The sequence below is a fragment of the Terrapene carolina genome, unplaced genomic scaffold (genome assembly GCF_002925995.2).
Source record: "Terrapene carolina triunguis isolate 2854851 unplaced genomic scaffold, T_m_triunguis-2.0 Scaffold85, whole genome shotgun sequence".
NCBI classification, from domain to species: domain Eukaryota; kingdom Metazoa; phylum Chordata; order Testudines; family Emydidae; genus Terrapene; species Terrapene triunguis.
In genome coordinates, this window is record NW_020664436.1 from 62,545,950 (window position 1) to 62,570,308 (window position 24,359).

The window sequence follows — 24,359 nt, forward strand, 5'->3', positions numbered from 1 at the left end:
AAACTTTAGTCTGAAATCTCCTTTTCTGACATATGAAACCTGGAAGAGGGGGCTCAGTTATCTGTGTAGTCTTTTTAAAATATCTAACATGCTTCCTGTTGACATACTAGCGCAGTAAATCCACAAATTGTACTTAAATGCATACTGCATTTTTCTGATTAACTCTTCTGTGTATATATTACAAGTTGCTCAGCTACAAATGAACTAATTTGGGACATTAGAAAAGAAAAGGTTTAAAAAAGGAATACATGTTGGAGGCTTTGGCGTGCTTCATTTTCTTCTTGGGAACAAAAATGTGCAGCTGCTGCTTGCATGACCTTAAATGGAGATGATCTGGACTATCTCCAGTAGGATTAGAAATCCACCACCAGAGCATGTTTGTGTTCTTGTATTTAGAGATCCGGTTGCTTTTTGGGATAATATCCAAAGAGCACAAGCATTTTACACTTGGTGTAGCAGCTCCTTATTTAACTAATAATAACAATTTCATTGAGGTTATTTTGTCTTTTGTGTGTTTTTGTTTTTAAAATTCCAGATGTAGATGTCTGTCACCTGTACTATCTTGGTAAAAACTCTGAGATGTTAGTGTTTGTTTTCTATGATCTATGGTGATGGATAGAAACGAACTATATATAACACAAGCATAATCTGGTTTTGTGGTTTTAAAGTAACCAAAGAAATTCAGCACTAAAACTGAACACCAATGCTTAGGCCTTCTCACACGGTTGTGCCACTTTTCTCTAATAATATTGGGTAAATTAAAATGTATCTTTACTCTGCCTCTGTAAAAATGACATAATCGAGAGTCCATCTCTCTCTAGGATTTCAGTATAATATATTCAGTTTAAAAATAATAGAAAAGATATTTTTTGTTTTTTTCCTAACTGCCAGTACTGCAAACTCACCTTGAGAACTGAGCCTGAGTTCCTTTGTTTTTGTGTGTTGTCACGATCGACAAGCCAAATGCTGTTCTTGGTGATTAACCTCACTGTTGTTGTTTGTGTGTTTGCACAGGTGTCACTGATTGTAATTTAGGAAACACTTATGTTGATGTATGGTGTTCTTTGCATGTGTTTGCACTACAGGACTAACAGAAGTAAAAAGTGGTGAAAACTTTGTTGTTACTGAACTTGGCAGACATGATTCTAAAAGCATAGAAAGGGCTAGTTCTTCTTCAGCTGCTGTAAATTAGCATAGTCCCATTAAAGCCAATGTCAGTATACAGATTTATACCAGCTAAAGATCTGGCCCAAAAGCAGATGTGGTAAGCAGGTGTCATTTTACTTAGTTGTTTTAACAACAGAATTGCACTTTAAGACAGTTTCCTATCTCTGAATTTTTCTTGCTTGATTTTGGTGGTGAGGTTTAAGAATACAGTCCTGACTTCAGTGGGTCTCATGTCAGATTCTACTGTTTTTAACTGGGGTGGGGTGGGGTGGGAGAGCTGCAGAGAAGTGGGGTTGAGGCTTTGTTTGGTTTCGTTTAACTTAATGTGTTAGTGAAGCATTTAGTGAAACATATTCTCTAGCAACATAACCAGAGTTCACCTTTCAGGAATAACAAATAAGATCAAAGTCATGATGTTAACATATAATCCTACACAGTCTGATTTTAGTGTTTTGTTTGTTTTTAATCACAAAAACTATATAAATAGGTTGCACTCCATAGCTTGCGGGGTAATTTAATTAGTCCATTTGCTTTGAAGATGATCAGCAGTATTCTGAATTTTCTTCCATTGCCCTTCACCACATCGCTCCAGGAGATAGATAGGGTAAAAATTTTATTTATATATATATATATATATATATATAAATATCTTTCTCTTTGTTTTTCCCCTACCCCATGCTGCTGTCAGGCTATTGTTACAACATGCTGTATCCAAGTTAAAGGAGATGGAAGAGTCACAGAGAGTCCTCTCTAAGAGAGCCACCTTTCCTGCTTCATAGATTGGCTTACAGGGGATTGTGTGGAGTGTTGTGGAGGAGGCCTTCCTTCCTCACACCTGTGCCCTGCAGATCAAGGCCTGTCATCTTTGCACCACATTTATTGTCCTCTGGTTAAAAAGGGTGAAAGTTCTTAATGATTTCCTAAAATTGGACTGTCATTAAAGTGCTGGCTTTATTTTTATTTTTAAATTTTATTCTGTCATCGATAGTAGCAAGGTAAAATGATAAGTCTTTGGTTTTGTACCTGTTTTCTTAAGTATACATAAGCATATGGGTTTAAAATCGTATGGAACATAACTGAATAGAAAAGTCTCTCATCATCTGAGCTGCAGCATCACATATCTCTCTGGGACTTTTTTTCCTCTTGGAATGCTAAAGGCTCCAACAGTATTGATTGTCAGGTTTGTTACTAACAGAAGACTGTTTCAGAAAAGGTCAGCTTTAATATTTGCATTTCCTTCAGTCTTATGGGCATGAACTTTTAACAAGTGCAGTAGATTACAGTGTTAACAAGTATAATGGCACCTGTTATGTTCTTTGATACTTTGTCCTATTGGTAGGATAGGGGAAGAGGATCAAAAAAGATTTTTGGCTGGGTCTTGTGGTATGTATTCATAGTGGTTCCCCGACCTCCAAAATATACAATTTATTTTCCTTAGACACTACATATTTGGCATAAATTGTACCCATGTAATACCTTATTTTTACAATAAATGTTAGCACCACAAAAATCGATATCCTGTAAAACATCTGGCTCCTTTGGTATCAACACTTTTTTTTTTTTTTGACTATTCAAGTAATAGTTGGTTTATTTAACTAGTAAATTAAGAGAACCGTTACGCCTGTCTCGCTGCCAGAAAGCAACATGATACAGCAGAGAACATTCAAGGAAAAAAGATAATTACTTCAGCTTCAGTGCTTTTGGTTAACATGGTGCTTGTTTTTTTAATAATTGCAAAATCTTCAAATGCATTGTAATTTGAAGTTTTAATTCTCTCAGTTGATTAGCTTAGTTTATTTGCATGAAGTGATGTGCTGAGATTCTTGTAACAAAGAAACTGTGTTGAGTGTCTTTCAGATAAACTGTTCCAGGAAACACAGAGATTAGTTGTGTTGTTTGACATGGTATGAGTGATGGATGAACACAGGGACAAAGGCATATGAAGGAGAGATAAAAGACTTGAAGACCATGTTTCAATTGCCAAGTGTGGTGGCACTGGATTATCTCCACTTTAACAGCAATTATAGAATGGAGGCTAGAGATTGTGTTTTGGACTTCAGCTGCTACGTATCTTCAGTAGTAGATTGTCTTTAACAGGGGAGTGCTCAAACTTTGCCCAATTGAGGAACACATTAGCAATACTCAGGAGCATGAGAGTCGTATAATAGAGAACACTGTAGTAGCAAGTTTCATCCAAATACACAGTAGTACTCATGGAGGGCATGGGTGCCCTCATGCAATGCTCCATCTGGAGCATTTCATTCAGATTAAGATGGAGGTGGCATAAAGAGGTCTTTTTTAGCTTCCATGGATTTACTCCTCAGAAGGAAATGACTGTATTTGGCTTGCAGGCCACTTGTTTAGTCATCCCTGCTTTACCAGGTGCATATGTGAAATATTGAAATAGGAAATTTTAACACTTTTCAAGTTTAAGAAATTGTCATTTACTCCCCTCTGTCTTCCTCCCCCACTATCTTCATCTTGCATTTGTATGGGATGGTGATACAAAGATGAGTGAGAAGCTCTTGGTGGATTACCAGCCATTAGCCATTTCTCTTTTTGTTTCCCAAATAGTTATAAATAAAATATTTGGTTAGTTTTTACAATTTCACTTTTTATACAGAATTTCTCCAGTTTAATAATAAAAGTGTTGACTTCTTGTCATTCATTTCACATGTACATGGGCAAGAAAAAATACTAAAGACTTTATATGAAGTATAGCTGCTTCCTGTGAGGTTCTCTGGTAACACCTCAGGGGGGGAAAAAGCCCAGCTTCCCCCACTGCCCCGAATACTTGTGAGTTTGAGGGGTTGAAATCTGCCTCTGAGCCAGAGTGTTCAAAACTTTGGAGTATTTGGATCACACCATTATAGAAAGTGTCAAAATGTGAACTTTAATCTGGGACTCTAGTTTGGGATCCATCTCTAAGCAATAAGAACAGATTCCAGTGGAAACCTGATAGTACTGTATATTTTATTACATGTATACTGCTTCAGTGAACTATGAAAGTATGCTCTTTAGAGTCTAGTGAATCCTTGGACTGTTTGATTGAAATGAAGGGGAGTTTTATTTTTCACGGAGCCCTCCTGCACCCAGGCCCCACCGCCCTGAATCTGGACCCCCACACTTGCATCCAGACTATCTCCCACTGAGGTCTCCACACTCCAACCCACACCCCGACAAGCCCCATCCCCCCCCTGCACCTGGACCACCCCGATGAGCGCCCCAGATCTCCAACCCACTGAGCTCCAACCAGCTGCATCCAGACCCCATGCTCCATTGAGCCCCACTCCCAGCACCCAGATCCCACCACTGAGCCCCATAACTAACACACCTCTGCTGAGCCCCAACCACCTTCACCTGGACCCCCCTGCAGAATCCCATTCCCCTTGAACCTGTAACCCCCAGTGAGCCCTTGTGCATCCAGACCCCCCTGCACCCAGACCCCCAACTGAGCTGCCTGACTGCAGATTGCCCCACACAGAACCCTCTCACCCCACACCTGGATCCCCTCACTCTAAGCCCCTCCACGCTTGGATCCTGTCGGGCTGAGCCTGCCTGCCTCACACCTGGATTCGGGGCCGGGGCTGGGCATGCGTGCAAGACTCTGTCCCTCTTGCGCAGCTTGCTATCTTGGTGCTTCTGGTGTGGAGGGGAAGGGCCCCGTGTTTCTGGGGCAGGCCTGACCCTTGCACAGTGTCAGGATCGGGTGCAGTCGTACTGCCGAGTCTGTGTCCTGGGGCGGGAGGGCTGCAGGGTGATTGCCCACCTCCGTGCAGCTAGTGGCCTTTGCTCCCCACTGCCGTGCTGGAGCCTCCACATTTATTTATTGACAATGAAAATATGCAGAATTTTAAAATACTGTATGCAGAATTTTTCTATTTTGGCTCAGAATTCTCCCAGGAGTAGTATATTAAGTACATTAGTATGTTTGTGCATGTGTTTCAGTATGTGGCAGTCTCATTTTTAAAAAAATCCTAAATTCAGGAGACTGATGATGGGTTTCAAACCAGGCATGCTTATAGAACTATGTTGCATTCAAATCCAGACTACTAAAAGTTGCAAAGTGAACAGTTAAGCATACTTCCTTTACAGCTGATATCTGTGCTTGTGCTCAGCTCTGTCATTGGGGAATATGTGTGGTATCCCTTCATGGTTTATCAGTCAATAGAAATACTAAAGAGGCAGAAGGACCCAGAGAATTTTATACAGATTATTTGGATCTCCAAATTTCCATATAAAACAACCTGGCTCCCAGCTGTTCCTCTCCACACTTGAAGAATTTAGTGATCTTGCTTAGATATCTTCTCACCTTTCTTAGTGGGGAGGATGTAGAAAAGTAAGACAGGTATCACAAAGGACTGTGTTAAAAGTATTTTGCCTGCTGGCTGCAATAATTTTCCTAACTAGCATGTTGTTCCCTGATATAAAACATCCTCCAAGCATCCTGAGGTTTCAAGTATGTGCATATTATAATTTGTATAAAATAAATGTATTTAAAAAACAAAAACCCTTTATAGCCTCTGTAGTGTCTCTTTAAAAAAAGGTTTAATTCATTTATTGATCTTAAGCCATCCTTACTTGACTGCCAAAGCCATACAGAAGGGTTCACACTTGGGGAACTGGCCCATCTGTGCAAAATATTGCTTCCTTTCCAACAAATAACATTACATAAATAAGTATATTGGTCCAGATAGTGATCAGGAGGACGTGTATTCGAGTGGGTAGGACACTGGACTGGGATCTGAGATCAAGAGATCTGAGTTCCATTCCCATCTCTGCTACAAGTCTGCTGTGTGACTTTGGGCAAGTCGCTTTACTTTTTTGTGCCTTAGTTTCCTGATCTGTAATATGGGGATAATATGCCTAGCTCTTGTCTAAAGTTCTTTGAGATCCACAGGTGAAGAGCACTATATAATGGGTAGTAGGTATTATCATGCATTAGGAAGTGGAAATTATTCTAATCTTTCTCCTTGCCTTAAGAAGCCTTCAAGGCCTGAATTTTGGTATTATCCAGCTAGACTTCCTGCCTCTGACGTCTCTTGCAAGGAAGAAAAACACTTTCACAGACAGACAGGATTGCCCTCCGATGGACCCATATATTAAACTGCTAGTTTTGTTAGAGACAAGTGTGTCTCAAGTACCCCTCATAATGTCAAGTGGAAGAGGTTCGCTATCTGAAGTGAAGCCAAACAATTAGAAACTTTCACGCATTCCACACACAATCTGCTTGACTCTATTCCACACTTGTCAGAGTCATAGTTGTATGGATTTTTCTGTCAGAGGCCAGATTGGTTGCAATTTTTAGTTCATTATGAGCCTGTGAAAGATTCAGACCAGAATTTTCAAGTGTCCTCTGATTTTGTTATGTCTTAGCCTTGATGTTTTTTATTTTTATTTTTTAGAAGTGCTGAGCACCCAAAACTCCAGCTGAAGTTATTGGGAGAGGTGGATGCTCAGCATCTCAGGAAAAATCAGGCCCAAGGTGGATATAAAATAGAGTCTAGAAATTCTGGCCTAATTTCTAGGGGAAATTCTTGAATAATTGCTATTTGTGTAGTGCTGTAGGCTGTACATGGCACTGTACAGAAATGAAATACAGTCCCTGCCCCATGGAACTTGCAGTTTAATGATGTTCCCAGGATACTAAACTGTTTGGCTGGTAGTCTGAGGCCCAGATTGTTCCCCTATATGGTAATACCCTCTGCCCACTACTGGCAGCAGGGTCAACTGTAGAGATAACTAGTGACTAATTATTACATGCACTAGATAAATTAGGGATATGGAGATATTGACAGCACATACTTATCCCCTAACTGGATATAGTTCTGTTCAGATCTTGTTTAAAGATGACTGTGTTTAGGAGATGGCCCCTGATAAACGAATTTACAGGTACTGAAAATTTTTGGCAGTTGGTTTGCTGAGACTGTTATTTATTATGCTAGTCATAATGGTTTCATTGTTTATCTTGTGCTCCCTCTCATTCACTTGTTTTAGCCATCTATTGTTTCTATCATATGTATAGACTGGAAAATCTTTGGGGCAGGGATTGTCTTTATATTTTGTATGTACAATGCCTAAAACAATAGGGGCCCTGATCCCTTATTGGGGTCTCTGTGTGCTACTATAATATTAAAAACAACTTATGATGAATCAGCCATAACTCTTTCCTGACCTTTTTGAGTGCATGATTTTTTGGTCTTAACGTTAGTGCTTGCTTTTCACATTGAATAACTATATTTACATTTTTTATGGTTATGCTGCTTTCTAGCTTAGAAGAGTGAATTGAAGAAATCATTTTAGCAACTTGTATCACACACAGCTTCAGAGAATAAAGAAAAAAAATTACAGCCGTTCACTGAGTAAAGCCCCTTTTGTCTCCAGAGTGTTTCAATAAAAAAAAGTTTGAATTTATATGTAATGGGAAGATAATATAATCACTTAATTAAACACGTGCTTCTATACTTAGGAAAGACCCACTTGTTATCTATGGAAAATTCCAGGCACTGTTGGTCTTCATGTCCTATTAAGTGGCACCTAGAAGTGTTTTGTGCTCATAACATTTGCCAGAATATAAATGGAAGGGGTTTCTGAACAAAATAATATTGGTGTTGGCGCAGACTTTAAAGGAATGACATGTCTGTTGCTTTTGTGTGTCATGGTTTTATTGTTAGTAGGTAGATATGCAGAAGGAGGCATATAATCAAGTCCACAGCTTTGGGAATACCTCTTTCACTATGTAAGAGTGTGCTGGCTCAGAAGTGGCATAGATGAGAAAGTTGTGGAGCATAACTGAGTGCCTGACACTATGCCACAAATGAGGCAACATTCTTGTGCTATGAAAGAGTTACCCGTGACAGTGTGTATCTGTTACCTACCTTGCAAAATTGTATCGTCAGAGTTAATATTCTTTTCACTTCTTGGTTAGTTTTTTTTAGAGATTTTGTTGTTGGTAAGATCACCACTGGTGCCATTCTTACAATAGAACATCCCATGAGAGGAAAACTAATGTTCTCACTACCCATGTGGGTATCCATAGCTCCAAGTGATACCTTTTATCTCTTTATCTAGGTGTTCGTACTGAACTCACTACCATAGTGATGTGTGCAGCGTAAACACACACATATGTAGATTAGTGGGTGGATAGATTCTGAGCAAAATAAGAATTATGTAGATCATAAGCTGTATGGGGCAGCAGAGACCATCTTCATGATCTTTGTATAGTGTCTAGTTTGGTGTTACGTTCTGTCCCCTTCTAGTGGCACCTAGCCCAGCTAGAGATTGATGAGTCTGCTACAGCCTTGGTTAAGAGCCATGTGGCTTTTAGCTCTTGCAGTAGCGGCTCATGCAGAGGTCCTAGGGTTTGAGCCCGCCTGCCGACAACCAGGGTCTGTCAGTGTTACATTGTCATGGTACAAAAACTCAATAATAAGAATATTTTGAAAAATCAAAAATACTTTGAGTGGTCTCTGGATATCATTTTTATGCAAACATGTTTATTTTAAATGTTTCTGGGACATCAGAAATATTCAGCTATCCCTCATCTGGCCTGTTAAGGAATATGGGATCAATATGCCAAGATAATTATTTGCAAATGAGTGGTATGATAGGTTTTTCTGAAACCTTGGTCAAAACAATCAAACACATAAGCCAAAACTTCCAGCAGCCAATTCTAAACCAGAAATGCCAAAGATGCCCTTCAGTCTGTTTTCTAGTAGAAACTAAACAAAGGGTTAGCTTTTGTGCAGTGAAAGTTTGGGTCCATTTGCAGTTCAGTGTTCACTGCTTCCTACAGTCAAGAGCTGACCCCTACTTATCCAGACACTTCTGAGCAAGATGCTGTTATAGAGAAAACTCATTTCAGTTCAGTGGCTCCCTATGCACCCAGTAAAGCTGTGCTAAGAGTTCAGATAGCTCATAGGGCCTTGCACAGGTCCTCTTTACTGGGTAGGTTTACTCAGTGTGTTGGGGGATTGCCTAATTCAACAACTAGCTGTATTTCCCTCCTGAGCAGATCTTCGCATGGTTGCACACATCTATTCCAGAATGCCAAAGCCGGAGAGCTTTTTGCAGCAGTACTTGTCGAGGAGACATTTGTATCGTGCACCTCCTTATGGCTCCTCCTGAGGCTATATAAGGTCGGTGCCTCCCTGACCCGCTGAGTTCCTTCTCACTGCCCATTGCCTGTATCAGAGCCCACTGTGAGGTTTACCTCACGGGTTTTCTTCTGTGTAGGTAGCTAATTCAGGAGAAAGCTAATTTGTCAACAGTTAGTTAGCAGTTCACACCTGTTAAGTGTTTTTTAATTCTTGTTTTCTACTTTCAAGTTTGTTTTAATAGTAAACAGCACTCGCTAGGCTTGAGGTACTGCTTATCGTGTGGGGTGTCTGGTGCTAATAGTGACCTACAAATGCATGCAGGTGGGGTGTCTGTCGCTAATAGCCACATACAAATGCATGCAGGTGGGGCTCAGCCCTGCTGCTACTGGATGTAGGGTCTCAGGATCCCTCCCTGGGACTCGCATAACATAAGTTGGTCCATTGGCCTCACATAGTGCTCACTATCACGAATAGCTCCATGACTATGTCCAGTAATAGGTGCTAGCAGTGTCAGATCCTAAGATTGCATACATTGCAACTGTAATGGATTGCTAAACTGTATTATACAGATCAACCATTAGATGACGCTATGTGTCCCATACCTGCCTTAAGCTCACAATAGCTATTCCTGGCAGTGCATTAAAGGGTCTTACAGGGTACACATCTGGTCAGTCTCTCTCTCTCTCTCTCTCTCTTGGAAGCTCTGTAGCCAGTCCATATCTGGTACAGAAGCCAGGACTGCTAGTAGCAGCCTACCATGTACAAGGTGTACATGGCGACAACAACCCATTACACTGACTTAAAGCAAATGCCAGTTTTGAGCTCTTTCTTGCACTCTTTAATTGGTGCATTTAGTGCAATAAAACTAAGATTTAGAGATCCTAAGTCCCTTACAGTTGACTTGATTGATAAGTTGATATTTCCCTCTGTATTCCCCCTCATTTGGCTCATGTATCTAAAAATTAAAAAAGTTCAAAGTCCTACTGGTGAACATGTCTGTTAAGCCTCTAATTATTTTATGTCTCCTCTTCTTCCACTGTTAACATTCTGAAAATAAAGTATGACTAAGCAAGGGAAAGTTAATTTCACCTTAATGAAAACAAAATAGTTTGTATGTTTCTGTTCTGTTACTTCGTACAATATATTTTTAAATTTTCTCTCTCCTAGTTCTTTTCTTTCACCTTTATATTCTGAAATAAATCAGTGTGTAATCATGTCTTATGCATAATATACCATTCCAGTTCATGGCTAGGTAAAACACTAGTACTAAGAAAATGTCACTGAATGTTTTGGAAGAAATGTTGCTTTTACAATGCAGTGTAGTGTTGTGTACATTGTTACCTTTTCATTTTTTTCCTATTGAAAGCCTTATTCTATCAGTTATTGAGTTGCTTTCAAAAACAGCAATAATAGCATTGTTGGTCACAAGCTGTCCTAAGTAGCATTTTTTTTTAATAAATATTTTTATTGAATAATGTTAAACAGTTATACAATAGAATTCAAGAATATAGGTCCACTTAATAGAGTAGAGGAAAATTTGACCAGCCTTACAAAGCAAAACAACTATTTATCACTACTAAATCTAAACAACAACTGCAAAGAGAGGACGAGAGGGAGGAAGAATACTTGAAACAATATTTTATGTGCTACTTTCTAAACTATATCACTTTAGAATCTGTTATGTACAATCATACGAGAATAATGCTCAAAACAATAACACTTAACTGGGAAAGGAAACTTGTGTTGTATTGTTTTTTGCCAACTTTAGACTCAAAATTGCCAGTGCTAATTTTGACTTCTGTGAAGTGGGATACCAATTAATGCAACTGTCATTCTAGCCTTTTGTTCTGCAGAAATCCCTTGTGTGCACATTCATGTGGACCCTTTTGTAATTATTAGTGGGTATGTTTTACAGTACGTGTGCTTGCTCCTTAAATAGACGCTTCGGTAGACACAGTGGGGTGAATTCTGCCGTCCGCTACACCTGTGCAATCCCAATCGTAGACATTAGGTAGAAAAAGACCTATTAAGTCATCCTCACCATCTCTCTGCCAGTACAGGCTTATTCTCTATTTTCTCTAGTGTTTTTAGTCCAGTGTAGTTTTAAAAAAATATTAAGTGATTTGGTTTCCACCACTTCCTTTGGGAGACTTTTGCACTACCTATTGTGTCTCACTGTCATTAGGTTTTTCCTGTTGTTAGCCTACATTTTCACTTCTGTAATTTCATCACACGACTCTCAGTTGTGCATGGTGCATGCACCAATTAAATAATTTCCCTCTTTCAATGGAAACATTTACAGATTATTAAATCTCTCCAAACTATGCATGTGGTCTCTTAATCCTTCCTCATAAATCAGTCCCTTCGGGTCCCGGATCTTTTTTGTTGGTCTTCTCCAAACTCCTTTCAGTACATCAATATCTTTCTGGTTATGTGGTGCCCAGAACTGAACATAGTATTCCACATGGGTTCACACCAGAGCTATATATAAAGTGGCTATCTTCTACTCTCTCTCCTCCATAATCTGATGATTTTTGTCTATGGAGCCCAAAACTGCATTAACCTTTTTTTGCAGCCACATTATATTGCAAACATGTCTAATTTTTAGTGTCCATTTTTAACCCACAATATCTCTCGTAACTGCTTTCCAGGTTACATCCTCACATCAAGTATATGCATTTCCCAAATTGTATTAGATTGCATTTTTCCAAGATGAATCCCATTATTTCCTGTTGCTGTTTTCTGATCTTTTTGATTATTTACTTTTCTTCTTTAACACTTCTTAACTTTATTAAGTGACGAAGACTAGACTTAACAGCAGCTCTGCAGAGCTCCATTAGATACTAGTGAAATCAGTAGGGTTGCATGGTTATAATTTAGGACAAACTCTGACCCAGAGTGTGCTGGATTTTCAGAGGCTTTAACAGATTTTATCACACCTTAGGGTTTGTATACATGGAACATACACTAGAGGGATATGATTTGCATGTTGCACATTAACTGACCCATATAGGCCCTGCTGGTATGAACTAAAAGTTCCCTAGTGCGCATTGATGTGGTGCTGTTTGAAAGAGCAGTGAAGAGTGGTAGCACAGACTTCAATTCGGGCAGTACACACGCACGGGATTCTGAGTACATATTTGCATTGCTAGCTACGCTGCTAACTTTAGCAGTGCTAATGCAGGTAAAGCCAGTGTAGGCATGTCTGCTTGAGCTACAGTCACACTTCAGATTGCAGTGTAGACATACCCCTAGTCTTTCCTGTTAAGAATTTAACAAAGCATATATTGCTAAGTGGCGGCACATTTATCCTTGTATAGCAAAGGCACTAGGTTCAGTGAAATAGTAGATGGTTAGAATTCAGACACTGCAAGTCAGGATTATTGCATTCTGCTCCTCCTTCGGCCACTGATTTCTGTGTGACTTTGGGTGTAAGTCTCTGAACTTGTCTGTGCTTCATTTTATCCATCAGTGAAATAGGTATAGTAGTTCTCTACATTACAGGGGTGTTGTGTTAAAGAGCAATTCCACTCCCATATGCTCAGCCGAAGTAAATGGACCAATGGCTGAGAAGAGGTATGGGCAGGTGACAGGGGGAAGGGTGTTAAAGGAATTCCCCCTTGCTATTGTTTTGCAGACTATGGAGCAGCCATGGAGCTAAACCAAATCCACTACTGAAGCCCTAACCTGACCCTGCCCAGAAGAGAAGAGAACAGAAGTGTCTCTATGCAGTAGTAGATCTTCCAGCTTTGCTTCCCTTCCCCCCCCCTCTCCCCCCCCCCCCCACTCTAAGCCTTTTAGGTTGATATGGGAACTGCTGTGGAGTTGAGCATGCCACACAGATTTATGGTTTGCTCCTCCTCATAACTCCTTCACCACCACCTCCTTTCCCCCTTTCCCCCCAAAAAGAAAAATCCTGCCACTCTTGTGCAGCAGAGCTGCACCCGTTCCATCACCTTGGCCCCTCTGCAGAGGCGGGTATCATGTCCTTACATGATGATGTCTGTAAATTACATTGTTACAAAGGGGCTATGTACAGTCCATAAAAAGTGTGACGTTTTGATTGGACTGCAAGCAACTGGTCAGAATTTTCATTTACTTAAACAATATAATTTTGGCTTCTTGCTGGTTGTGAGAAACAGTAGTGGGCAGCTGGAAACTTTACTGTTGTAAAGTAGAAGTTTAATATATTTTAATAACTTATTAAAATACAACTTTCAGGGAAGATTATCTGAAAAATCATTTAACTTTTTTTTTCAACATAGGCCCTCAGCATTTTGGCTCCATCTAATTATATGTGCTGAGCTACTGAATGCTTTCTGAGGCAAAAAGCATGAGCTTGGTTGAGGAAGAGATTTTAATATCGTCACTGAAAATTGGACTCCAAATATCTGGTTAAGTTATCTGAATGTTAGTATCTTGGGAGTCTAGAGAAAAAATCCTTTTCCCACTGTTAGGAAACATGATGGTATTGGTCAGTAATTTGTGTCCCAACAATAAATATTTGCATATAAGCCAGTACAGCAAAGATCTTTTTTTTTCCAGCAAATGGCTGTCTTAGCTGTGACTTGAAGGCTTGCCAGGTCCTGAAAGTCAAGGCCAAGCCCTTGTTCAAAAACAAGCTAGTGAGCTTTGGATGTCCGTGTGCAAAGGATACTGTTTTAACTGAACAGATGTTTTCAATCTGAGTTAGATACGCTTGGAAGAGGTGCCAGCTAGCAAAAATAGTCATGTTTTCTAGGACAGTTGGAAAAGAATGTTGGGTGTTTCAGATGGGCATCTTTTCTAGTTGCAGTGAAGGGTGATGGTGTTTGAAGTGGGAACGTGTTGTTGGCTTTACTGTATCTGCTGTTAAAAACAAACTGTATTCACATTACATGATTTGAGGGCTTGAAGGGACAAAAAGTTCTCAAATGTAATTGGACCACCTGTGTTTCTATCATCACACAATTCAAACTATTTAGAAAGCTGTTGGGAGTATTTAACACCATGTGCTCTAAATGAGTGAAATGAGCCTTTGTTATTCTGGGCACTATTGAAGTATTTATAGCACAAAACAAAACGGATACAAGAAATGGAAAAATAATTTGTCAGTTTGGAATGCCCAGTAAAAACACCTAGGTTTGATAGGTTTCATAGAAAATTATGATGCTCTCTAAACATTGTGCATTCTATGGGAATGGATATGTTCCAATAGCAAAAAGTTTGTTTGTGAAAGTTGCATAAATAGACCTTTGGTACTGTATGTATGTATTTTGACACATTCCCCCATCATATAGCAACTATTTGGCAAATCATTTATCGTTATATGTTTAACTTTCAAATGTGTATTCTGTCTTGTTTTCAAGTGGCATTGACAGGTCCCTGACAGATGCTGCACATAGTCGTTTTATTGTGTGAAGTAGATTTTGTGTTCCTTTTTGCTTTGGTGCACATTACTAAATGATTTTTTTTAAAGCTGTTTTTGCAGTGGATTTATGTAGTGGACTTGTTTTGAAATATTCAGCTAGAAAAATATATGGAAGCTTCCATATAATTTTCAAATAAAAGGGGCAAGATTTAAATCACTTACTTTAATCTCTGCCTCCCCCCCCCTTTTTTTAGGTGCTTTTCTAAAGACTAGGGAGTTGCACGCTTTGTAACTTGTGTAAACTAAGCTCATTGTGTACACCAGGTGCTCCTTGCATTTCTCCATTCCTCTCCCACAAGTTCACTGTGTGCCACCCTCCCATCCCCCTCTCTTTACAGGGACTCCCTGCAACTCTCTCATACCAGGGTCCCTCATCCCTCCCCCATAGCAGCAGCTCTGTGTACCCCACCATTCTTACTTGCTTCCCCCCACCCGTACCTTTCATTCCCCTCTATGCCAGGGGGCTCTGAGTACCTGTTTCCTCCCATAGTAGAATCTTCCATCTTCCCCGCTCCCCAGGGCAGAGACTCTATGTAATCCTTCATTAAACCTTAACTCCTTCATCCCCAGGCCAGGGTCCCCCAACATCCCTCGCCCACCAGGAGTTTTCTGTGTATGCCTCCATTCCCTCTCCCTCCTCCACGATATTTCTTTTTTCTCTCTGGGAAAGGAGTAATTTGGGGTGTCAGCCTGTTAATCTACTGGAAGGATAAGCAGATATGAGATGGGAGTATTGTTATGCTATAAAGTCTAATGAATGCCATCAACCACTTCTTTGATTGATTGGAGAGGTGCTTGAGGCTTGGTGTGCTAAAGACCTGGCAGAAAATTCATGTGCCCCCATTTCACCCTTTTCAGTTTTCCAATTTCCCCCGAGATCAAGAGGGTTCTAGTCATTGGTGCCTAGAACATTGCCTGAAATTTTGGACTTGATCGGATGTGGCATTCAAAAGTTACCTCATTACAGATAGACGGACAAACCGAAATGCCATTGAGTTGGGCGTAAGGCTGTCTAAAATTGGCCAACATGTTTGTTCTCATTGGGCAGTATAAGAGCCAGAACTTGCCTTGTTCAAGCAATGATATGACATTTGTATTCATTTACAGTCTTAATTTATATATTGTTATTTCATTATGCAAAATATTTTAGGAGTGGAACTGAAAAATAGTTTTGCCAGTTGAAAGTACAAGAGGAGCTTTATGTAGAATTGCCCTTGTTGGAATCTGGTCAGCATACCCATTCCTTTGTAAAAAGTGTTTTAAGATCTTTGACTGCAGTTGCTCAGTCTTTTTGTTTTATGTCTCCTTTGGAAGATGTGCCCAACAATTTAAATAATAATAATAATACCTAGCTCTTATGTAGCATTTTTCATCAGTAGATTTCAAAGTGCTTCACAAATTCTGTGTCATGCCTATTGCTTATGGGGCCAGATTTGAATTAGCAGATGAATACCGGCTGCTAAGGGCTCATCTACACCGAGAAGTTAATTAGTATTAAGGTAGAGTACAAATGAAAGTGGCATAGCTATTCCTGATTAATTCCCTGTGTGGATGCTCTTATTTTGGAATAAAATAACCTGAGGTTAATCTGAAATAGCTATTTCAGAATAATTCCCCATGTAGACAAGCCCTTACTCTTTTGATGATCCCAGACCCTGCCATCCTGTGACAGAATATGCAGATAGGAAGTTGCCAACGTTCAACTTTCCCTTCCTTCTACTCAGACACTCAAGGGAAGGTCTGTAGACTGGCTGTTTTGAAGACAGGAGGGAGAGAATGCCTTTGGGAAGGCTAGACTCCACACCATAAGCGCCGACTCTGTGGGTGCTCCAGGGCTGGAGCACACATGGAAAAAAATTTGCAGGTGCTTAGAACCCACTGGCAGCCAGCGCCTCCCGCCGGCGGCCCCGCTCATCAACTCCTCTCCCTCCTTCCCAGTGCCTCCTGCCCACCACAATCAGCTTTTTTGCGGCGTGCAGGAGGCTCTGGAGAGGAGTGGGGATGGGGCACATTCAGAGGAGAGGGTGGAACTGGGTGGGAAGAGGCAGGGCGTGGATGGAAGAGGTGGGGCGGGGCTGGGGACTTGGGAGAAAGGGTAGGGTGGGGACAGGACCTGGAGTAGAGTGGGGGTGGGAAGAGGCTGGACGGGGGGGGGGGTTTGGGGGAATGGGGGGGTGGGGGCGGAGCCAGGGGTTGAGCACCCTCCAGGCCCAGAGAAAGCCGGCACCTATGCGCCACACCCATGTCATGTGACTGGGGTTGAACCTCAAACTTTGGAGAATCTGTTAACACTTCTTTTCTGCTTATATTAACTTATTTTTGCTTTCTTTTTATAAACCTTGTCCCTCAAGGAAAAGACCTTGCTGACTGCAACTGTATTTTTTTTGTTCCAATGAGTTATTCCATCAGTTTACACACTATCATTAGTGAAATAGGCTGCTGTATCACACAGCAAGAGTTGTGATCTCAGTGTTGACAATTTCATAGCTATGCAGTGCACAGGACACTGCATCGACATATCAAACTAATGAGCTTTCTTAGGAAGGCAGAGAATCCCTGGCTCTGAGAGGCAGGGAAAGGTGCTTAAGTAGAGAATCTGATCTGGTAAGATTCAAGATTGTTTCCTCTGTCTGATTGTGGCCTAAAAGGGTCCAGTAGCCGGGGTAGAGAGGCAGGCAGCTCTGTAATGGGAGAACCAGCAAAGGAAATGCTATGTGCCACCAAATATGGCCACCTTTACTGATTTTTATTATGCAATCCAGCCTCTTGTCATTGGTACAGCTAAGTTTTGTAAGACATGCTTTGTGTGGCCATGCAAAACAGATTCTGTTAGTGTTTTTGCATTGGGGCACAACATCCCATGCACAGGCCTGGAAAAAAATTGATGGAGGGGATGATGGGACAGTGATTTTAGGATCTTGTGAGAAGCAAAGACTAATGAGAGGGAGCTGGTCTGACTTAGATTGACAGGCCAATATCCACCCAGGGCCTCAAAGATTCTTGACTCTTGTAACTTATCAAAAGAAATATGACTCAGTACCTTTTTAAAAAATGTATTAAGCCACTTGAAAATAAAATCAAGAAAACATATCACCAAAATGAATATTATTACTAATAATAAACCAAACTAAAAATAAAACAATGCAACTTTCAAATCAATACCAAATCAACTACTTAAATCATCAAATTAAATACTAAAATTTACTAATCTTTATGTCACAGATCCAAATTGTCACCCCTCTCAGCCACACACTAGGACTGATGGGAGGCAATCCAAGCCTCTGTGTGCTGAATTTAAACCCAGTTTATATATATTTTAAATGCACATATATTCATGGGGATTACATACTTTTTTTCATGTAATTCATTGTAGGTGAAATCTAATGGTTGACTGAAGGATGATAAAATTATATTTGAAGATCTCAAGATGCCAAGGACTAGATTCCCGAAGGGATTTAGGCATTGAAACACTCCTAGGTGCCCAGCTGCCTAGTGAGAGTCACCGCTCCAAGGCAGGCAGCCAGGTTCCCATATGTTGTATGAGGAGAGTTGGATGCCTAAGGAAGGGATCCGCAGAAGCCAGCAAGTTGAATGAGGGGCCTCCTAAGATAGCAGAGTGAAATGCAGAGGAAAGGAGCAGGACTTAGGGCCCAGATCCACAAAGGTACTTAGGCACCTACATAGGTGCTGGGGGGGGGAAGCACCCCCTGGCTTGAAGTGGTTTCCGTCATATACAGAGTTTACAGTTTGGTTTACAGCACTCCACTATACAAATTGGTCAAGCACCCCTGGGCACCTGATTCCCTTTGACCTGGTACCTGACTGACAGGCCCTGAAGGAGGCACCCATCTCCACTCTGGATTCTCAGCCATGAACCCTCTCCTCGAGTTAGGCACTTAAGCCAGTTCAGGCCTTTTTTGAGGGGTGGGAAGAGAGTGAGATACTTTCTCTCCCTGTTGTAGCCAATAGCCCAGTGGCTAGACACTTCCCTGGTATGGGGAAGACCTGTTTTCAAATCCCTGCTCTGTCTGATTTGGAGCAGGGACTTCACCCCAGGTCTCTCACATTCCAGCTGTGTGCCCTAACCACCAGACTATTGGGTATTCTGGAACGTGGTCTCTCTCCTGTTGGAGTTGTTCCTTTTATATAAATATTCAGTGGGCTAGTGAGAGAGAAAGTGAGAGTCTGACTCTATAGCCTGGCAGTTAGGGCATTCCCTGGGATATGGGAGAGTAAGGTTCAAGTCTCTGCTTCAGTGAATATTTAACTATTTATACAAATTATACAACTTCATCAGGAGAGAGTGAGACACCCCAGAATACTGAATAGCCTGGGGCACTCGCCTTCATGCTGGAGTCCCTGCTTCAAATCAGGCAGTATGCAGATTCAAACCTGGGTCTCCCACCTCTCCCATAGGATCATACCCAATAGCCCCAGGGGTTAGGGTATGCTGCGACACATACTCATGCCTGCCCTCAACATTCTCAACGTGCACATCCCCATAGCCCCAGAAATTCCCAAACTGCTCACCCTCAGCTTTCTTCTGTGCAGGTTAGGCATGCTCAGAGCATGTCTGGGATTGGCTCTGCAGGGGAGATAGGTGTGGGAATGCCTAGTTTGAGGATCTCACCAGGGCTTAAGCTGGGCGTCAAGACTCATGCAGTTTTTTGTGCACGTACACCGGAGGGAATGCTGGGTGCCTACAGGGTTAGATGGCAGCTGATCAATGATTTTGTGAGTGTCAATGGTGCCTAAAATGTTGGAGTCAGGCACCTGAGTACCTTTGTGAATCTAGTGCCAAGTGCTCTAATACAATGGTTCTCAACCAGGGGTACGTGTACCCTGGGGGTACACAGAGGTCTTCCAGCGTACTCAACTCATCTAGATCAGTTTTTCTCAACCTGGGGGGTTCCAACCCCCGGATAGGTTTAGGAGAATTGCGAGTGCAGGGCCGGCGTTAAGGTATGGCAAGCAGGGCAATTGCCCAGGACCCCACGCCACAGGGTGCCCTGCGAAGGTAAGTTACATGCTTCAGCCCGGCCACCTGGGCTCAATTATCACACTGAAATGTAAATACAATATTTATATTGCAATCAATTTATTTTATAACTATATGGTAAAAATGAGACAGGAAGTATTTTTTCCATAATAGTGTGCTGTGACACTTTTTTAATATTTTTATGTCTAATTTTGTAAGCAAGCAGTTGAAGTGAGGTGAAACTTGGGGTACGCAAGATAAATCTGACTCCTGAAAGGGTTACAGTAGTCTGGAAAGGTTGAGAACCACCGCTCTAATACCATCAGGAAATCCTTTGATTTTGCTCAAAAAACTGCAGCAAGTGCATAAAAATGTGTATCAGCATACAACAGTATTTCCCTTAACTACAATATTTGACCTCTCAATGGCCTTTTTTCCTCCAGCTCTAGTTTCAGAGGATATTGCCTTAACAATATTTTCAGAGTAATCTAAGATGAGTTTGAAAATGGGATCTTTTGGATCAAAGTTTCTTTGCTTTTTAAAAAAATGTTAACTTTACTGTATGCTTAATTCTTTGCTCAGTTTTCCTTTAAGTAAAACTGTAAAATTAAATACAAGAATGTTTTATGCTTCAGAAAGAACTTTAGATTTGAAACTCATAGAACATGGAAAAAATTGTTACAATTACTGTTCTTTGAACTAATCTATATAATTTTTTTAAAATGCAGGTTCTGACTGGATCGTCTCGTCAAGGTTACACAGGTACAGGCTATCAGGATTTCAGTAATTGGGAATCCCTTATGAAAATCAAAGAAGGGTTGCTAAGACAGAAAGAAATTGTGATTGATCGGTGAGTAATCCTTTCTTGTCTTCAATTGCAGTGTTAAGTAATAGACCAGACTATTGACATAGAAAGTACTATAGATGTTTACTTTCAAAAAGACCTGGTTCAAATAAGGTTTTTAGGACTCAGACCTCCAAAGACTCATGTACAAGTGGGACTAGTCGGTGCGTGCAGTTGTGTGTGTGCGTGCCTTTGCAGGATCAAGGACATAGTGTAATTTGTCTGTCTTTTCACTGACATTGGTCGAGAGAAAAGCGAATGAGACCACTGTCTAGGACTGTTGCCCCTAAGATTACAAAAAACAGATCTTTAAGAAACTGGCTGGCTGTAAAACCATAATTTTCCTTTTTTCAGCCTGAACAATTCCTTGAAAATGACTTGGAAGACAAAAATTGGTTATTTGTAACCCACTCTTGAGACATTTTTCCCCATGAAAAGTTAAAGGGGGGGGAGGGTGAATGCTACAGTTGTTTAGTGATATAGTCGAACCCAGCTCTTAAAGATTTGAGAAATTGGCACCATAGAGGTATGCAATTGGTAAAAATGCATTCAAAGATTCCTATGAGTTACTCAGAGAATGATAAATCCAGAATAAATGTCTAAACAAACACTTCCTTTATAATCTGTGGTATGAAACAATCAGACCATTATTGAGACAGGGTGGGTGAGGTAATATCTTTTATTGGACCAACTTCTGGGGGTGAGAGAGACAAGCTTTTGAGCTTACACACAGCTCTTCTTCAGGTCTGAGAGACTAAGGCCTAGTCTACACTACGCAGTTAGATTGGTGTAAGCTGCCTTGTTTCGATTTAGCTGTGGAAGTGTCTTCACTTAAATTTGGCTCCCGCCAACGTAAGTGCCTCTCTATACCGATTTAGTAACACCACCTCTCCGAATAGTGTAGAGTCATGGTTGATGTAATTAGGGCAATGCAGTGTCAGTGTAGACACTGTGTTGTTCACATTGACTGTTACTGGGCTTTCAGGAGCTGTTCTACAATGCTCGATACTGACATTACAGTTGATACAAGTGCTCCTGGTAAGGACATGTGCTGCCGACACAAGGAGCCAAGTGTGCGCACACGTAAGCGATTTAATAACTGCGGTGGTTCTATGTCAATGTCAGTTGGGTTGACATAATTTTGTAGTGTAGACATGGGCTAACTCAGTGTCACTGCTAAATACAAGGTTTGAACAGATTGTTTAGTGTAAATAGCTAACACATTTGAAGGGACCATTCAAGGTGAAGTGGCCTGTTAACACTTCTCCAGTCACAGAGAGAAAAGGGGAGGAGGAAAGCAGCTATGGTGGTGTTAGTGGGTTACAGATTGTTGTAATAAGCCATAAATCCAGTGTCTCTGTTCAGACCATGATTTTTAGTGTCTAGAAAAGTTATGAGTTTAAGCTACCAGGCTCATCATTTGAAAGTCTTGTGCAGGTTTCCTGTGAGGATGAGGACTAATAGTTCAGATATAGAGTGATCACTTTGTGAAAGGTGTTCACCCACAGGTGATATGGTTGTTTTTTGACTTTTATCATTTTCCTGGGAGCGTTTATTTTAGAGCACAGTGATTGGTTTCACTCATGTAGTTGCTAATGGGGCATTTAGTGCACTGGATGAGGTACACCACATATTGTGATATGCATGTGTAGGGCCCATGGATCTTGAAAGGTGTGTTGTGGGGGTTGTTGATCATTGTAGCAGCGGAGAAATGTCTGCAGATTTTGCATCTGTTCTTTTGGCAGGGTCTGGTGCCCCTTTGCGTTAGTGTGCAGCAGTCTGCAGTTGAATGTTACCTTCTAGGTTTGTAGCAGTTTCTGAAGTTTTTGATGTTTGGCTGAATGAAGCTTTGAAGGAGAAAATGTGCTTTTAGGGAAAAATCTAAGTTTAATGAAGCTCACATTAAAGGAACAGATGTGAGCTTGAGTCACGAAGTTTGGATCTGAATGTCGAAGAGCATTTGGATACTGGGATTTTGGTTTGTGTCCATCTCTAATAATGACTCTTGCCTCTGAGGAGCTGGTAAAGATGTGTAGGCTATACTAATTGTGAAGTGTTTGAAACCTCTCATTAACAATTGGTGTACAGAACATAGATAGGGATCGGCCAACTACAGGAATGATGGATGTTTGTCATGGAATATTTTACTGCTCTGTTATTTAATGCCAATGGCTCTTTTCTTCTAATGCATTTGTGTAGCTCAGTTGGACACAATTTTATGGACACAATAGAATTATGTCCCATATGAAATCTGTTCCAGTGGGCTGACTCATTTTAGTCTTTGACTGTTACAAAGAGAAAATAGTAGTTACCATTTTCTTTGAGCCACTGTCTTCGATAATAGAGTATGATAGTTGAGATGACAGCATGTAGTATCGTTCCTGGAGCAGCTTCTGTGTCGCACCTCCAGGAGGCACCACACAGAATTCTCAGCCAGGGGAAGGAGTGGGCTGAGGTGGCTTTAAGCCACCCTTGCATCTTCCTGAAGTTGGGCTACTCCAGTGGCTGGAGAGGCCCTGGAGTAGCATAATTTACATAAGACTGGAAGAAGGGAGCAGGGTCTGTCTAAATTATGGCTGTCTCTCCAGGTCGCTGTATGTTGACAGATGCTACCAAGAATTTCTGCAGTGCTATGTGCTACAGCCCCTCCCCTGACATGCCCCTCCTCCTTCCAGTGCGCCCTCTACATCTGCTGTGTGGGTGTCCTGGGAGTGCAGTCTATAGCTGTCTCTCAATTCCAGTGACAGACTATTTTTTCCCAGCAAGATTAGGGGCTTACTCCACTGTGGCCATCTTAGCTGGCATCTCACCTTATGTGTTTAGGTTTTAGAGGATGGCAGCTAACATGGTTTTCATGTTTCTGTGTTTCTTCATTCCCCTTCTGCTAAACATTTCATTATTATAACTGATCATGAACTTCCATTTGACTAAAATGACTTTTTGAATTCTAGCTATCTGATTTTGTTGCTTTTTTTCTTGGGATGGACATCAAGTATTTTTACCTGGCCAAAAAAAGCATTTTTACCTGGCATTTTGAATGGCAAAAAGTCTGACTACTGTAATTCTCAGCTCTTTCCCCTCTGTAGCAGTGTTTAATTTAGTTCTCTTCCTACATGTTCTGTTTGCATGGATGACAGGAAATACAGGTCCTTGTGCATCTCTCAGAAAAGTCAGTTATGCTGATTTACTTTTCATTCAACTAAATGTGGGAGAATGCATAATGGAAGCTATTAAAGGTGCACAACAAAACCTTAGTGACCTTACATTTATTTGCTTTAAGTAGATACTCAGCACTAGTGCTAAGCATACAGTGAATTACCATTAGGCAGCTGCTTAACACCATGCAGGAAGGATTTCCTCCTGAGTAGCAATTCTTCATTTTGGCAAAGTGCTTGCTTTAAAAATAATGATTTACAGATTGTTTTAAAGCCAGTGATTTGAAATATTTTAAAATAGTCTAACACTTATATTTTGTGAGAAGTTTAAAGTTGAGAATTAAAACAGGCTTTCTTTTAACGGTTTTTACAAGATGTAAATTCAGGTTTTTTTATCACTAACCAAAAACAGTATATAACACTGGCTCTTTTAATGCAGAAAACAAGTGCAGAAATATGGCACTATTGATCATAATTGGTGTTTTGCGCTAGATGTGAAATCCTGTGAGGTGCCTTTGGTTCATAATATTTATCTCTAATAACATCTTTCATCTACAGATTGCATAGCACTTGCACAGGTAGGCATTATCCTGGTTTTGCTAGTGAGGAAACTAAGGCCAAGAGGGACATAGGGAGCCAAGGGTAGAGTTAGGAATAGAACCTAGATCTCCTGACTCAGTCATATATTATTCTGCCCACATGATTG

The 24,359-nt window shown here is 40.8% G+C and overlaps 1 protein-coding gene across 2 annotated transcripts in view; it reads left to right on the top strand.

The window, feature by feature from the left end:
• Positions 1-24,359, top strand: part of CEP85L (centrosomal protein 85 like) — a 201,623-nt gene that overhangs the window by 138,345 nt on the left and 38,919 nt on the right. For both annotated transcript variants that reach the window (XM_026649846.2, XM_024205368.3), the window contains exon 4: positions 20,383-20,504. In XM_026649846.2, the coding sequence (XP_026505631.1) occupies positions 20,383-20,504 (122 nt within the window). The remainder of the gene's footprint in view (positions 1-20,382; positions 20,505-24,359) is intronic.